General features: G+C 32.2%; 1 protein-coding gene across 1 annotated transcript in view; it reads right to left on the reverse strand.

Moving 5' to 3' along the window:
• LOC139498569 (uncharacterized) overlaps window positions 1–18,307 on the reverse strand; it is a 113,395-nt gene that overhangs the window by 10,379 nt on the left and 84,709 nt on the right. Inside the window, exons 37-50 of the mRNA XM_071287012.1 lie at window positions 17,576–17,755; window positions 16,723–17,100; window positions 16,298–16,498; window positions 15,544–15,624; window positions 14,007–14,186; window positions 12,700–12,772; window positions 11,446–11,666; window positions 10,650–10,823; window positions 9,941–10,074; window positions 7,825–7,978; window positions 6,690–6,836; window positions 4,772–5,068; window positions 4,010–4,189; window positions 2,536–2,937 (exon numbers count right to left, since the gene is read on the reverse strand). Of these exons, the coding sequence (XP_071143113.1) occupies window positions 2,536–2,937; window positions 4,010–4,189; window positions 4,772–5,068; window positions 6,690–6,836; window positions 7,825–7,978; window positions 9,941–10,074; window positions 10,650–10,823; window positions 11,446–11,666; window positions 12,700–12,772; window positions 14,007–14,186; window positions 15,544–15,624; window positions 16,298–16,498; window positions 16,723–17,100; window positions 17,576–17,755 (2,802 nt within the window). The remainder of the gene's footprint in view (window positions 1–2,535; window positions 2,938–4,009; window positions 4,190–4,771; window positions 5,069–6,689; window positions 6,837–7,824; window positions 7,979–9,940; window positions 10,075–10,649; window positions 10,824–11,445; window positions 11,667–12,699; window positions 12,773–14,006; window positions 14,187–15,543; window positions 15,625–16,297; window positions 16,499–16,722; window positions 17,101–17,575; window positions 17,756–18,307) is intronic.

The raw sequence follows: 18,307 nt of genomic DNA on the forward strand, positions 1-18,307 counted from the left end.
AAAATTTGATGCAGGAATGCAGATGTTTAATGTACATTTTCATTTAAAAGTACCAATTTATAAGAATATAACTTCTAAATATTGATAGTTTTGCAAATGTTAATTATTTTTGGTTGTTTTTTTTTTTTTTTAAATTGGCATTTTAAGGGTAGGTAACTCTAAACTAGAGGCTCTAAAGAGCCTGTGTCGCTCACCTTGGTCTATGTGAATATTAAACAAAGGACACAGATGGATTCATGACAAAATTGTGTTTTGGTGATGGTGATGTGTTTGTAGATCTTACTTTACTAAACATTCTTGCTGCTTACAATTATCTCTATCTATAACAGTACTTTCTGTGGAAAATGTTATTGAAAATCTTCAAATTTTAAATAAATTGTTAAAAATTGACTATGAAGGGCAATAACTCCTTAGGGGGTCCATTGACTATTTTGGTAATACTGACTTATTTTTAGTTCTTACTTTGCTGTACATTATTGCTGTTTACAGTTTATCTCTATCTATAATAATATTCAAGATAATAACCAAAAACAGCAAAATTTCCTTAAAATTACTATTTCAGGGGCAGCAACCTAACAACGAAATGTCCGATTGATCTGAAAATTTCAGGGCAGATAGATCTTGACCTGTTGAACAATTTCACTCCTGTCAGATTTGCTCTAAATGCTTTGGTTTTTGAGTTATAAGCCAAAAACTGCATTTTACCCCTATGTTCTATTTTTAGCCATGGCGGCCATCTTGGTTGGTTGGCTGGGTCACCGCACACATTTTTTAAACTAGATACCCCAATAATGATTTTGGCCAGGTTTGGTTTAATTTGGCCCAGTAGTTTCAGAGGAGAAGATTTTTCTAAAAGATTACTAAGATTTACGAAAAATGGTTAAAAATTGACTATAAAGGGCAATAACTCCTAAAGTGGTCAACTGACCATTTTGGTCATGTTGACTTATTTGTAGATCTTACTTTGCTGAACATTATTGCTATTTACAGTTTATCTCTATCTATAATAGTATTCAAGATAATAACCAAAAACAGCAAAATTTCCTTAAAATTACCATTTCAGGGGCAGCAACCCAACAACGAAATGTCTGATTCATCTGAAAATTTCAGGGCAGATAGATCTTGACCTGATGAACAATTTTACCCCGCGTCAGATTTGCTCTAAATGCTTTGGTTTTTGAGTTATAAGCCAAAAACTGCATTTTACCCCTATGTTCTATTTTTAGCCATGGCGCCCATCTTGGTTGGTTGGCTGGGTCACCGCACACATTTTTTAAACTAGATACCCCAATAATGATTGTGGCCAGGTTTGGTTTAATTTGGCCCAGTAGTTTCAAAGGAGAAGATTTTTCTAAAAGATTACTAAGATTTACGAAAAATGGTTAAAAATTGACTATAAAGGGCAATAACTCCTAAAGTGGTCAACTGACCATTTTGATCATGTTGACTAATTTGTAGATCTTACTTTGCTGAACATTATTGCTGTTTACAGTTTATCTCTATCTATAATAATATTCAAGATAATAACCAAAAACAGCAAAATTTCCTTAAAATTACCATTTCAGGGGCAGCAACCCAACAACGAAATGTCTGATTCATCTGAAAATTTTAGGGCAGATAGATCTTGACCTGATGAACAATATTATTCCATCAGATTTGCTCTAAATGCTTTGATTTTTGAGTTATAAGCCAAAAACTGCATTTTACCCCTATCTTCTATTTTTAGCCATGGCGGTCATCTTGGATGGTTGGCTGGGTCACCGGACACATTTTTTAAACTAGATACCCCAATAATGATTGTGGCCAGGTTTGGTTTAATTTGGCCCAGTAGTTTCAGAGGAGAAGATTTTTGTAAAAGTTAACGACGACGGACGACGACGGACGCCGACGGACGCCAACAGACGCCGGACGCAAAGTGATGGGAAAAGCTCACTTGGCCCTTCCGGCCAGGTGAGCTAAAAAGTGCATTTTCTGAAGGATTCTGTATGGAATTTTCCTATTTTGGATTTTAGCCGGAAAAAACATACGGTGACCCTATCTTTTCTTTTGATACTCTCAAAGCAGTGTCTGAAAGCTATCTTTTCCTGAAGTATTTAACAATTTAATCATTTTGTTTAGTTTCTAATCACAAAATGGTATTTTTTCCTGTATAATCCATACAAAATGTGTCATTTTGTCCCGTCCTGTAGCTTGAGAAAATGCGCAGTGACCTATCATTTTTATTATATTTTTCAACATGTATCAAAAGATACAACGTTTTGGCAAAGTATGAACAAATTCTATCATTTTTATTTTAGACTCCCATACCACCTTAAGTATAAAGATGATAGCTAATATCTAATTTTTAAATAAGATGAATCAATAAAATTAATATTCAAATTAGAAGCTGCCTTGAATAGTCATAAACTTTCAGAAACCAAACAGGAATAAAAGCGTTTTTTCTTTGATTTAGAGTTATCTCCCATTTATCTGGGGATATTCATTGTAAACATATATCCTTACAATTTCTTTTTTCCCCAATTAAGTTATGCTTACTTATACATCCATATTCCCAGTACATTGTTCCACAGAAAGATATGTATCTGTTGGTGTAGTAGCTGACTTTAGTCCGTGAACAGGCTTCATCCTCCCAGCCCCAACCACAGCGATAGTATTCCTTGTATGTAAATTCCACATCATAGTCTCTACTTGTATAACACCATGTTAAACTGTCATTTATCAATACATCACAATCATAATGGTTATGACACAAAGAATCTGTATGACTTATGCCATTGTGCCAGGTATCTTCTGGTTTATAGAACCAATAGTCATCTGTGTTGTAATCCCATGCACATCCATGTGTCCAGCTACTCAGAAGTATATCCAGTGAACCATTAGTGTGGTAAATATGACACTCTGGGGAGAAGTAATCATTTCTACATGTTCTACCAGAATCTACAAAATAAATCAATATATAACCAGAGGTGTGTTTAATTGGTCTCTTCTGTACATCTCCAGAATGTCTTCTGAGGAATCCAAAATATGAGTCTGACATCTTCTAGAGATATTTTGAAGATGAAGCAATAAAACATAGTTCAATTTGCGGTTGATTTTTTGATTTTTTTTTTATGTTGGATGACCTAGATGATGTTTGCAATGATTAATTATAAAATTCAGTTATGCAGTTCATTAGGTAGACTAAGCTGTAATAGTGTGCTATGTTTTGGCATTGCTGTAAATATATAATAAGTGTAAAAACAAATAAAATTGATTTGCATGACATTTTTTCTTTATGCTTTCCGGGTTATAAATATTGGTCATTAATCCTAATTTGAAATTTAGCTAGAAAAGAGTTCCATTTAGGGCCTTATCCTTTTCCTTTTGGGCAGCAGTATTTAAATATGATTTGATTAAAATTTAAAAAAGTAATAATAAAGGTTTTAAAAGAAAAATCGTTAGGTCCACCATTGTTTGACCTAGTACACTCATGTGCATATGCGCGGATGCGAGATTAAATTATGCATCTGAATTTTTCAAAAATGCTAAAAATACCATTGATAACTATATCTAACGGTCGAGTCTTTTCCTGTAGAAAAACACATAGAAAGATCTGTTTTAAACTCAATCGTGCTTTAAAAACATACTCAGATTTTACGTATTCGTCTGTGGTCCATGTTTTACCATCAAGTAGACATCCCGTAATAGGAAAAGTAAAAACAAACAAAAGTGAAGTTATTGACAGCATTATTTTGCACAAATAAAAAGTCTTAGACAGATATTAATACTCTGATGTTGCACACTGTGATTGGTGCACTGTCAATTTAACAGTTAGCGGCAAAACATCGAACTTATGTTAAAAATCAAGTCAAACTGATATCTATAGTTGCCTTTTATAGGACTAAAATCCGGATAAGACAAAAATGTACGGCTGTCATAAATATTTTTTGGAAGCCCTGAATTATATATGGTATATCTAAATAATATTGGTATCCTCCAAACATAATTAATTCCCTGTTGGATAACTTACATTCACAGGTATGTGTGTTACATCTCTCCCATTCTTCTGGTATACTGTCCTCACAATCTTTAGGACTACCAAAATAATTCCATGTGGGGTTGCTACAGTTCCTGTGTCTAACCCTATAACCTCCACCACAAGTACGAGTACAATCATGCCAGTTGTTCCATGTTGTCCAACCTGCATCTCCTGTTAATATATATTTCTTTATAATTTCAAATACTTTAAATTGTACAGGGATTCTGAAATCGTCCAACCTTTTTCTACAAGATATCCCAAACAGACTACAAAATAAAATAATTTCTTCCTTCAATTGTACCCTGTAAGTAAATGACTAATATTTTTTTGAACATCATTGATAACTTAATGACTCCATTTTCAATTACCCTCAACTTATGGCTGGTCATGCTATATCTTCAAACATGTGGTCAATAGATTTCAACTGAGATAAAACTTCTATCTCAGTTTCTGACAAAAGATAGCATTAATCCAAGACTCAGAACATCATTATTGACAATTTACAGTTGAGCATTTTTTCTTATTTTATTTATATAAAAAAAGAAGATTTGGTATGATTGCCAATGAGACAACTCTCCAAAAGAGACCAGAATGACACAGAAATTAACAACTGCTTTGTTTGCAGAAGCTTAAAAAATAAACATTAAACCTATGAACATTTCCCCATATATGCCAGGTCAAAACTTAAAATGAGTATCTACATTCAACTAGTAAGTCTCAGATATAAACGTAATCTATCAACCTCATACTTACTAACACAATGGTAACGTATCCATAAATTGGCTTCTCCTTCAGTACCACACTGACTGGCTACATTTGCATTAGTCACATCAAAGGAACAGTCAGTTTTGTTATCACACATGTCCTTGACCCCATATGTCAAGTTATGTAGGCAGCCATAATGGGGTTCATAGTTATAGGTAACATTGTCAATTATGATGTAGACCTTTAGAGGTTCTATATAGTCTGGGTATGTATAGGATTCTTCATGTTCAACCATACAGGATATAGAGGCTACCTGGCCTTCTCGTGATGTATACTCATAGTAAGCTGTTGTGTAAAATAAATTTTAATCATATCAATATTGAAGTTTAGAAAATAATTATTATCTATAAAAGTACAAAATTAAGGAATAATTAAAAACCAATTGTTCAGAGAACCATTGATGGTCTTTCCACCAGAAATGATTTTTTTTATATGAAAATATTAAAATTTGGTTTTAAATGTCAATTTCAGCGTCAAATGATTCCAAAAATATAAGGTTTCTACAGAAAAAGATATAAATAAGGGAGATAATTTTCTACTTCCGGTTCAAAATATGTTACGTCGGGGACTGTCTTATAGTTAACTTGACTTTGATTCCAAAAATATATGGTTTTACATACTTTTACAACAATTTATTACAAAAATTAGCTACTATCGGTTTACAAAAGGTCACTTCCGGTTAGCTTTTTCAACGTCATATTGCTTGCAACCTAATGAAAAAAGTCTGATAGCTTTAACATGAATACATATGAGGTAAAAGCAAAGGTCAAAATCTAGAATGTTAAATTAACATATGACCTTGAGCTCAATTTCAAGGTTATAAACCAAGGACCTCAAATCAAAAGACTCTAGGTATTTACTTTATATTGTTAATGAGTTATATTACCATACAACTGATATTAAATATAAAAGGGGGGAAAACTCGCATTAAACATCTACTTATCCTTTTGAGTAAAATTTATGTGTAACTAAATGTCGCGACTAACAATTGTGTGAAAATATTTTGTCGAAATCTTATAAGATTCCTGAAAATGAGAGATAACAAGCCAAAATCAAAATTTTGAACATGACCTTGACCTTTGACCTTGACCTCATTTTCATTTTTTTATCCAAGGACCTCAAATCAAAAAACCCTAAGCCTCTATCATTTATGGTTTACCAGTTAGAAATGCATACTCTTATATCAAACATAAAAGGGGGGAAAACTCTCATATGGAATTTATATACGGCTTCGGTCACAATAAAACAGAACATCCGGAGGATATAACGAGCGATTTGGAAAAATAAATTTGTCGGTTTCTAATACGGAAGCCTTAGAGATAACAAGAAAAACAGTGTTTGGGGAATTAACTCTTATATGGGAAAGTATATGGGAAAGTATTCAGTTAAGCAAAGTTGGTTTCAAAAGCGTATAAACTGTTCGATATCATATTCCAAAAATCTAAGCGACATCGATCTTGCAATAAAAAAACAGCGAAGGAAAAAAATTAGGCGGAAGAAAAAAAAAAAGAAAAAAATAATAATAATCAGAAGAAATCCAATAGGTCTTTCCACGGAAAGTGTAAAGACTTAATTAATAGTAATGCATTTTTTTCCTTTAATGACCAATTCAAAATTTGAGAGTATTCTTCTTGGTATGTGAGGAAGAGAACATAAAATGTATCTGCAATTGTTAAATTTAAAATTAATAAAGTCATCTCTACAAATACAGTTACTAATATAATTAATTTTGGGATGGCAATACATTGTCTTTGCACAAAGTGCTGCCTAGCAATTTGTCGCAGAAAAATTCTCATATCTACTTAACATTTATTCATAAGAATTTCAAGTTTATCCAATTTACATGCAATATTCATAATAATTTGTCTAATAAACATGCAAACAATATCTCCTTAGAAATACTAACTTGGATAGAGAACAATATGTTCAATGAGATCTACAGTCAGTGTAGATACTGTGGTGTCTGTCCCATCATTAGCTGTTATTGTGATCACATACTGACTTACAGTATCAAAGTCCAGGTCAGCCCAGCCATACAAATATATAGTCATATCTGTAAAATATCATAATAAATTGAAGATTTAACTGTATAGGAGAGAAGACGAAAGGTCAATTGAACCAAACATATCGCCATTCTGACCATCACCTTGGATGGTCTCCTTCCTGCTATGAGTGTGACTTTGTGTCACCTGGAATCTAGAAAAAGGTATTGAAGTGACTTATAGACCTTAATTTTTAAAAATTATTAATCTTTCTACAATCCAAGATCTCACACACCTTTCTGTATCTTTGTGTATACATATTTCATTGAAAAAATTCAAGTATTGCACATTGTAATTGTGATTTTAAGGAAAATTCATGAACACAGATATCAAAAAATGATTTATATATCAACAGATTACATTACTTGAGTTTGCTCTCAGAAACCCACAGCATTCTTTGATACAGTACTTTATATCTGGCTCCATCATGGTAAAATCCAACATGTGAGCAATCTGATATCTTATTCAAAATTAAAGGACACAGATTCAATGATAAAGATTATCGTGTTAAGTTTGCTTAAAAGTGATATCGGAATCAAAGTGTGATTTTATCTTTTAAGGGACAACCCCTCATGTTAAAACTCCTGTCTTTTTTGTTTCATTTGTACATGTGTTTTGTGTCTTATATATCAAGGATATAGTTTTAAAAAGATAAGTAGAATTTCTTGAAAAACTTATATTTTCATCTCTTACACTCCTGTACATATGCCTTCCCAATTCAGGAAGCTTGTTATGGGTTGCCATTGTTCATATCTTTAGTCTTTCATCATTTTTTTTGTTCATAGCAGATCTTTATAAGTAGCTGTATATCTGCATTTATTTTTCACCTAGTTCATGCAGACTGAAAGTGTATGATATCTGGTATAGACTTGTTGAACACTACAGGTCTTTTCTATTGTCAGTGTGCTGTTAGGTTGCTGTCATAGTGATGTATATCCCACGTTATCCTTTTTTTTAAAACTTTTTAATATATGACCTCAAATACAATATAATACTTGCTTTCCATATAGAAGAAGTTGGTGGATGGACTAACTGTCATATCCCAAGTGATGACGTCCTCATCTGGATCTGTGAGGTTAAACGTATATACCTCTCCTCCCCATTGTAATTCTGATATGTTTACTGCTCCTGGCAAGTCATCAAAAACTGGAGGCTGGGAAAAGAACAACATATCTGATTAAAAACATCCAAACATCAAGAAAATATGACATCTCCTTCTAATTAAAGTCATATGAAACCTCAAATTAAACAAGAGTGCACACACTGAAATGTCTCGCCTGTCACATAAACATACATTAACCAAGATAACTAAACAAAGACCAATGAACCATGAAAACGAGGTCAAGGTCAGATGAACCATGCCAGGCTGACATGTACAGCTAACAATGCTTCCATAAAACAAATAAAGTTGACCTAATACTTATAGTTTAAGAAAAATAGACCAAAACACAAAAACTTAACACTGAGCAATGAACCGTGAAAATGAGGTCAAGGTCAAATAAAACCTGCGCGACTAATATATAAATCATAAAATATTTCCATACACTAAATATAGTTGACCTACGGCGTATAGTATCAGATAAAAAGACCAAAACTGAAAAACTTAACTTTGACCACTGAACCATGAAAATGAGGTCAAGGTCAGATGACATCTGTTAGACATGTTCACCTTACAATCATTCCATACAACAAATATAGTAGACCTATTGCATAAAGTATGAGAAAAACAGACCAAAACACAAAAACTTAACTATAACCACTGAACCATGAAAATGAGGTCAAGGTCAGATGACACCTACCAGTTGGAGTACACCTTACAGTCCTTCCATACACCGAATATACTAGCCCTATTGCTTATAGTATCTGAGATATGGACTTGACCACCAAAATTTAACCTTGTTCACTGAGCCATGAAATGAGGTCGAGGTCAAGTGAAAACTGTCTGACGGGCATGAGGACCTTGCAAGGTACGCACATACCAAATATAGTTATCCTATTACTTATAGTAAGAGAAAATTCAACATTACAAAAAATCTGAACTTTTTTTTCAAGTGGTCACTGAACCATGAAAATGAGGTAAAGGACATTGGACATATGACTGACAGAAACTTCGTAACATGAGGCATCTATATACAAAGTAAGAAGCATCCAGGCCTTCCACCTTCTAAAATATAAAGCTTTTAAGAAGTGAGCTAACACCGCCGCTGCCGCCGCCGCCGGACCACTATCCCTATGTCGAGCTTTCTGCAACAAAAGTTGCAGGCTCGACAAAAAAATCATTCATATGTTTTTTTATAACTAAATGGATAGTTTTCATTACACAACTTATGTACATAAACTTTTTTCTGAGGAAAATTCTTTAATTTGTCCACATTTAGAAGAAGTTTACTCATTTTTAATTTCTTGCTTCCTCAATTCGCCGATATATTTTCCGTATGCATAGTGACCTTAGCGTGACCCTCCTCGTGAAAATGCGGTGATTGCAACACGCATTGATCTGTCATAAAAATAAACAATTATCTGATTGTACATGTTAAACAAGTGCTAAATACCCATGCTTTTTGTTGATTGCTTACTATAAGGTGACAATCGGTAAACTTCGACTTAAAAACGGATTTTAATTAGCTGCCATATTTGTTAAAACATAACAGACAGAGAGAAAAAAATTGACGATTATACAATATATTTTCGTAATTAATTATAAAATCGTGTACAGAGGAATAGGTTTATGATATATACATGCATTGGTTCATGAATTGGATAAACATTATTTTTCACCAATGACTCCTTTCATATGACTTTAAATTTCAAACATGTTTAATTTGACAGTCTGGTGGGACGCATGCATGTCTCAATTGACGAAGGCCCTGTTTCAGTTCCAATCAGGGTGTAATCAAAAAGTTTAAATGCTGTTCTGTGTTTTGTAACAGAAATATTCCACACCCTTTCCCATAACAGTGACTATACATCAACAATCAGTTAATAACACAGAAATTATATGCAAAAACGCTTTAATGAAGCAACAGAAAATCTAATGAATAATTAAATGCTCTTGTGAACATTGCATATAAAGGATATCTTCTCAGTTGTATTTTGTTTTGAAAACAAAACCTACCCAGTTGTATGTTGTTATGGTAACTGTTCCCGTTACTTTGTTATAGCATGAATCTTCAGCCCACACTGTGTATTTGTAGTAGTGGAACTTTTGTCCAACTTCATGAAACAACTTGGTCTTTACATGTATGCTTTCTGAAATCCAATTAAGTTTTTAATCTTTATGAAATAAGTTTTTTTTTCATGGTATTTCATTATAGCAGATTCAATCTTATTCACAAGAATCTTTATATTTTTGATCGTGTCCTTTGGTTTATTTGTAATTTTTTTAATGGAGATGACAGTGGTTGTTATACCATTAAGCAAAACAATGCTGTACAGGTAATTATATAAAATCAGATCAGATTTTGTTTCTGATAGTTTGGGGTTCTTATGAATATCAAGTTGTATGACTAAAGCGAAACTTTGAGGCTGAAACTTGATGTTCAGGTTCAACTTATATCAGTGTTTTGCTATGTCATCCATTAGCACAATTGTCAGTTCCCCATTCAGAACACATTATTTTTGTTAATATAAGTTAAAGCACAAGTAATCTTGGTTACATCATTTTTCCAGGTATCTTCATATTCTTTAAATCAGATCATAGAGGAAGTAGTCATGAGCGACAATGTCACATACCTTTACTTGACAATGTCACATACCTTTACTTGACTATGTCACATACCTTTACTTGACTATGTCACATACCTTTACTTGACTATGTCACATACCTTTAGTTGAGTCATAATAGAAGTACTCATGGTTGTCAAACATGCCTTCAGCATTTTGCCAGAAGTCAGCATAATCATTATCAGTGAAATACAGGTCAATAACATGCTCATCAATGGCTGTGTAATCTGGTATTGATACACTGTATATAGGCATAGTATAGGTTGGGTTTTTGTCTACAATAGATAAACAATCAAAAGATTTAAAATAACTATAAGTTCTGTATTTTAATGTTCTAAGATGAGCCTAACACTTTCTATTACAAGGAAGAATGCTCATTTTCAATAGAATGTACAGTGCAGTGCACAAAACTTTCTATACAAAAAACATTGTTATGCAATTCTAAAAAACCTTATAATGCAGCAGGGATCTCCATGACCTGTTTTATGATGGCAGCTAGCCATCATGAAAATATCGTCTGCCAAAGTCAAATATCCACACCATTGTAAAATTATCTTCTGCCATCGTCAAATGACACCAATTTGTTTTTAATTTTTTTTCCGCTGCCCCTATTTTGGTTAGCAATTATAACCAATTAACTCTTGTGTAATTGTATTATAATCCAAAAGGTACTCCTTTTACTTCTTTGGTAGGAGACTAATAAGTGATTTTTATTCATGAAAAATTGAACACAATATCTGTAAACTACAACTGTTTTAACTAAGGGCGGTACTTCCTATATGAAGGCACACACAGACATGGGCCTGATATTAATGAATCCCTTCTCTGATATTTTAAATATATCAATGGGTTGCAAATTTCACCACAGTGAAAACCCCATCCCTCTTTTGAACTTACTTGTAGTTGTGACATAACGAATGGCATATACTTTATCCTTGATTGGTGTTAATTCTGTAGTATTCCACTCTACAAGATTTCCATCCACAGGTTCAGTAGTTGTCATTTTGTAAGTATTAGTTGGACATAAATTCTTTCTCCAGTCAATATGGTCATCAGTGGAAGGGTCATAAGTAGAATCACAATTATCATAACCAATGATGTTATTACCATAATCATATCTACAATAGGTAAAATAATTCTTACTACATGTACTCTGATAGCCAATACAACCAGGAGTACTATATATATGACCGCAGTTTTAAAAGTACTTATATGGAAGTAGATCTGATTTTTCAGATAATATAACTTTTGTATTTTGTAACAATTTATAGTTTATAAGATAACATACTTATATTAATTAAATTTCATCATTTAATAGAACAAAATAATAACAAATTGTTCTATAGTGTAAATAAAACAACAGTAAACAAGAATGTGTCCATAGTACACGAATGCCCCACTCGCACTATCATTTTCTATGTTCAGTGGACCGTGAAATTGGGGTCAAAACTTGGAATTAAAATTAGAAAGATCATATCATAGCGACCATGTGTACTAAGTTTCAAGTTGATGTAACTTTAACTTCATCAAAAACTACCTTGACCAAAAACTTTAACCTGAACTTCACACTATTATTTTCTATGTTCAGTGGACCATGAAATTGGGGTCAAAACTATAATTTGGCATTAAAATTAGAAAGATCATATCATGGGGAACAAGTGTACTAAGTTTCAAGTTGATTGGACTTCAACTTCTTCAAAAACTACCTTGACCAAAAACTTTAATCTGAAGCGGACGGACGAACAGAGGCACAGACGGACGGACAGATGGACGAACGGAGGCACAGACCAGAAAACATAATGACCCTCTACTATCGTAGGTGGGGCATAAAAAGGTCAAAATCAGCACAATTAAACTTTTACGAGTAGGTGATACAAAGCAGTTGATCACTGCCTCCTTTAAAACCAGGGAAGTCATATTCATGGTAGCATTGTACAGATTAACTGAAGTAAACAACAAAATAATTGTGTCAAGTTTGTAATTTATTTAATAAATTAATATGTTTTCTATGTTTAGCATATAGATGAAGACCAGCAATAAAAGTGCAGTTTCTTTGCTTTTATTGTGGTTTTTAATGTGTATGTTCTGATTTTGTGTCATTAATGGTTTCCCCAATCTTTTTTTTATATATTAGATATAATTAAAACATACACTCCAATAAAATCTCCCGGAATTATAGTTATCTGTGAAGACAGTGGTTGGTTAAATACCCTGTAGCCAACACCTGTAAAATTAATTAAATAAAATTCAACAAAACAATAACAAGCATTTACACATATTATTAATATAATTGTATGGTAAATGGTATTGGTCCTTGGTACTTGTAATATATAAAGTCAAGGAAGAAAATTAGTAATATTACAGTTGTTATCAATTTGTTTGATGTGTTTGAGCTTTTGATATTACAGTTGTTATCAATTTGTTTGATGTGTTTGAGCTTTTGCTATTACAGTTGTTATCAATTCGTTTGATGTGTTTGAGCTTTTGATATTACAGTTGTTATCAATTCGTTTGATGTGTTTGAGCTTTTGATATTACAGTTGTTATCAATTGGTTTGATGTGTTTGAGCTTTTGATATTACAGTTGTTATCAATTGGTTTGATGTGTTTGAGCTTTTGATATTACAGTTGTTATCAATTGGTTTGATGTGTTTGAGCTTTTGATATTACAGTTGTTATCAATTTGTTTGATGTGTTTGAGCTTTTGATATTACAGTTGTTATCAATTGGTTTGATGTGTTTGAGCTTTTGCTATTACAGTTGTTATCAATTCGTTTGATGTGTTTGAGCTTTTGATATTGCCATTTGATTAAAGACTTTGTGTTTTTTTATTTTCCTGGGAGTTTAGTATTTTATTATTTAATTTTTAGTACAGTAACTATACTTTGTTCACCATTTTACCACAAATAAAGGGTACTGAAAAGAATAATTTGTAATGCAAGATTAATAACTGTGACTTAAGAAAATGCTTCATAGATTTAATGCTAGATAAATTTATTTCAATTAACTTTACTGGAAAAGTAATCTTAACAACAACACAAGAAACTACTTAATTTGTTACATCTGTAATATTTAAAATGTATAATAGAAAGCACAAACTGTCTGATTTTCATAGCTTTAATTTGTTTTTGTTTAACTTGAATATTTTGAACTCTTAAATAACATTATATAGTTTCATTTCATTTCATTTCAGTTTTTTTTTTCTTTTTTGAGAAAAAAATTATTTGTATGTATAATTATTTGCACAATTTTTTCATGCTGGGAAACAAAACACGAAAACACCTACAATGTTTTTTCAAGAGTAAAAATTTAAAGGGGAATGGAGATTATGTATTCCAATACACTTGAACTTACACATTAAAAATACAGTAATTTGTTATATAGATTTTTACCTTTTGAAGTTGAAAATGATGTGTAAACTTCCAAATGTTGCAACTTTGTTGATATAATTTAAATACCTGGCACATATTCTTTTACAGAACCAACCACTTCATATAGATGATTTTCTCCTGGATGTCTAGTTTTCCTCCATACAATAAACTTGATCCATCCTGTGTTCTTGGCCATTATTTTCCACTGATTGATCTTCCCACAGCATGATATCTCATCAATGTCACTCAATAGGAGATAAGCATTTCCTTAAAGTAAAAAAAAAGTCTCTGAAATTTTGTCAATTATTTTCATATTTATAACTTTACTACCCTTTTATGATTTAAATTAATATATTGTTGACATATGGCATATGTATGATATGCGTTAACACTGAAGACAATTATAATACGACCAGTCTAAAAATTCAAAGCTCTTACTTCTTTATTCTATTTCACAAAACCAGCACTTGAACGAGTCTTGTACTTAAAAATGAAAATGGCAATTGCTTAAAATACTTTTTCACTTGATTATTCTCAGTCAATAGGAAATCATGAAAAATACAAATTACATCTGTAATTGAACTATTTGAAACTTCAATTACAGTCCACCATAGTCTTTAACTGAACTTCTTTATTAATTAATCAGATGCACACTCTGAAATGTCGCCACTGTTTTACTGTAACATGAAGTTTTTAACACAAGTATCACATAAATAAAGGCAACAGTAGTATACCCCTGTTCAAAACTCATAAATCGATAGAGAACAAAAAATCCGGGTTACAAACTAAAACTGAGGGAAACGCATTAAATATAAGAGGAGGATAACGACACAACATAAAATTAACATCAGCACAGTTCTATGATAATGAGGTCATGGTCATATGAACCAGGGAACACAGACATGTACACCTTAACATCATGCAATCAATACACTAAATGTAGTTGACCTGCATGCTGCTCATAGTATTCGATAATCTTATAAAAATTATGAAAATATATCATTGACCAATAAACCATGAAACATATTAACTGACATTCTAATGCAATTCGTTTATAACGATAATTTTAATTGGACGTTGAAAAATATTATGAAGGCCTGGAGTAAAGTCCACGTTCTATTAGTCCAGAACTAGAGAAAGACACCATTTTGAATAAAGATTGTTTTGGTATGTAATTCCTCACAAAATAAACATGAAAGTCACATTTTGAGCCTCAAAATCTTCCTTTTGTCAATGTTGATACCATTCCGAAGAGTAAGGTATAAATATGTCCAGTGTTTATGTTTCCCAACAGTTTCACAGACTTTTAATTCATGTAAATTTATGCATAAATATTTATTAAATTGTATTTTAATATGCTGCGTGTCACTATGTAAACTTAATTTGCGACAGTAAAATCTATGTTTAACGAAGGCCAAGATTAAAATACAATACAGTTGTCTTCTTATTAGTAATTTCAATAAGAAATCCAATAATTACAAACGACCACTGTGAATAATTCAGGCCAAGTTTTGTACATATTGATAAAATTTTCCATAGACAAAAGTTCATTATGACAGCATAAGTCAATGAACAATGAAAAAAAGCCTGCATTCTTCTTAAGTTAAGTAAGAATAATACAAACCTGCTAATGTTTCTGTTTGGTAAGAACCTAAGCTACTACTTAGAGTGGAGTATGTACTGTATGTTGTACCAACACCACAATCTGAAATAAAATTGTATATTTACCAAAAATTCTGTATTAATTATTTTTAGACATACCTTTTCTACACAAAGTTTCCTCAGTGTTTTATTCCTACATAGCAAAACACATAACTTTTTTGCCTTAAAAGATTTAGTTATAACTAACTGTACTGTGGATTCATTATTATTCGTTGGATACCACTTTTCGTTGATTTTGTGGATACAGGTGAACTTTCGTAGCTATTTTGTGTGGGGTATAATACTGTGCCACTGACTCGATGAGAGGCAAGAGATTCAAGTAAGACACAGATATAGTTATGTATTTATGCATTTCGAAATATGTATAAGAGGAAAATTTTATACTGAATTTTCCAGCTTAAATTGGAAAATATCAATGAAATAATAACATTCTACATCATTTGGCTACGTTAAGTGTAGTATGTAACTATACAAGTGTTGACCATTACACCAGATTTATTACTTAAATAGAAACCTACAGTAGGAAAAGTATTGCAATTGGTTGTCATGAATCTTTTATATAAGCATATAACCCAATATGTTCAGGCTAAAATTTGAATGAACTGAACAAATGTACAACAATAAGTAAAGGCAGAAACTAAATAACTTAAAATGATACAGGAAAAATCTCTATCATGTGAAAACTAAGATGGGAATTACAAAGTTGATATACTCACAAGGACAGAAATCATGTACACCCTTCAAAGGACAGTCTCTTGTCTCAATATGGTGTAATTCTGAACCTGGCTGGTTACATCTTTGTCTGTAGCCATCTTTGGTGTCAAATTCATTATCACACAACCTTTGTCGAGTCTGTTGTCCTCTCCCACATGAAACAGAACAACCTGTCCATTCAGACCAGTATGCCCACTGTGGTACTGCAAACAGAATAAAAAGACTATTTGTAGTCAAGTACCATTCCACTATACAACCAATGTTGTTATTTATATGTAAAATTTAAACAGTAAACACCAAATTAATTGTTACAAAACCAAGACAAATAGCCGTCCTCAAGTAAAAGTAAATTTTTCAGGGTGCACATTGTGATTTGAAAAGATTAATTTCACGATAGAATTTTTTGTATAAAATTCCCCATACTTACTTGTACAGTTGTATTCCCAATAGACAATACCACAGTATGACAGGTATCGATGGTTCATCATTGAGGTATTAGTACGTTCACATTCCGTCCATCCTGTCTCACCACACATGTAGGTATCGGTAAAGTTATGATAAGATTCATGGGCATAATCTGTGCTACAGAATACAATGTTATCATCACTGACCATCTCCACACAGTCATAGTGGTCATTACAGTAACCTTGGAAGATTGATGTAACATCATGCCACACGTCCTTGGTGTTATAGTTCCAGGCACAACCATATGTATAGTTAGCATGTAATATTGTCACATATCCCTTAGTATCATAACTGTTACATACAGGTTCAAAGTTGAATAATCTACAGGTATCACCAGAATCTAAAAGAAGTAGTTTTATTTTCAGCTAATACAATTGCTATTATTTCTATTTTAAACCGCATTAACCTCAGCACATCAGCATTAATATCAATCAAGACAATAAAAATTTAGCAACACTCTACATTGGCTGAAATATAAGCCAAATCTTATCAATTCATCTAATGTGAGGCTTAATCACTTGAATCGAGAAAATAATTAAATAATTTAATAATTGATATTGTACTGTATACTTATACTATGTTACACATGCTAGCTAGCAAGATTATAATGAAATATTGGCCGGAAAAATATTCAACATTAGTAAAGACATGGAAAGTCCTTTATAAAATGGCAAACCTCTCAATTATATGACAGTCACAGTCATAGTGTTTATTAGAATATTTTAGAAACAATAATCACATATATTTGTTTACATATGTGACTATATATATATAGTGCAGGATATTCCAGAAACATTAAATGTGAATATACTTACATGGACAGTCGTGTAAGTTACATCTCTGCATGTCGTAATGGATGTCATCCTCATACACTTCTCTTTTACTGTGATAATTTGGAGTTGGATTTGTAAAGTTCCTTTCTCTGCGTCTCCATCCTCCACTGCATGTCCTATCACAGTCACCCCATTCACCCCAGGTAGTCCAGCCGCCATCCTCTATTAACAAAGTAATACATTAGACCAATTGTCACCACACATCTCCATCTTCAGGAAAAAACACTCATTTTAGATTCAAGTATGTTCACAGTTACTTTGATGTTCTCGCAGCTCCAATTTGAATACTCATGAGTAAAACTCTGTCATTTTTCAAAACCTGCTGTGAACATTTGAAGCTTAGTATATCATGTTGTTTAGTCGTACAGTTAATCTTGACTTTCTTATTCAGCAGGTTGAAAATTTTGAATAAAATTCATGTTCTATTACAGATGCTTTTAGAAACTTACTGTCACTACAACTTTTTTATAATTCCAGTGCATGCATGAATATCATAGGTTTTTGTTACTATCTGACTTGAAAAAGTCTGGATTTCAATCAATTTGAGGCTATTGACCAATTATCTCTGTTTAATAAATAGTTTCCTGAGTTCATGCTTTTGTGTGGTGACTTGTATTCTGATTTAAGTGTTGCTATTTTACTGACATATAACCCATATTTGTTTTGTGACGATGCTTTAGGTACCTTCAAAATACATTAAACTGTATAGATAAA

The sequence above is a fragment of the Mytilus edulis genome, chromosome 12 (assembly GCF_963676685.1).
Source record: "Mytilus edulis chromosome 12, xbMytEdul2.2, whole genome shotgun sequence".
NCBI lineage: Eukaryota > Metazoa > Mollusca > Bivalvia > Mytilida > Mytilidae > Mytilus > Mytilus edulis.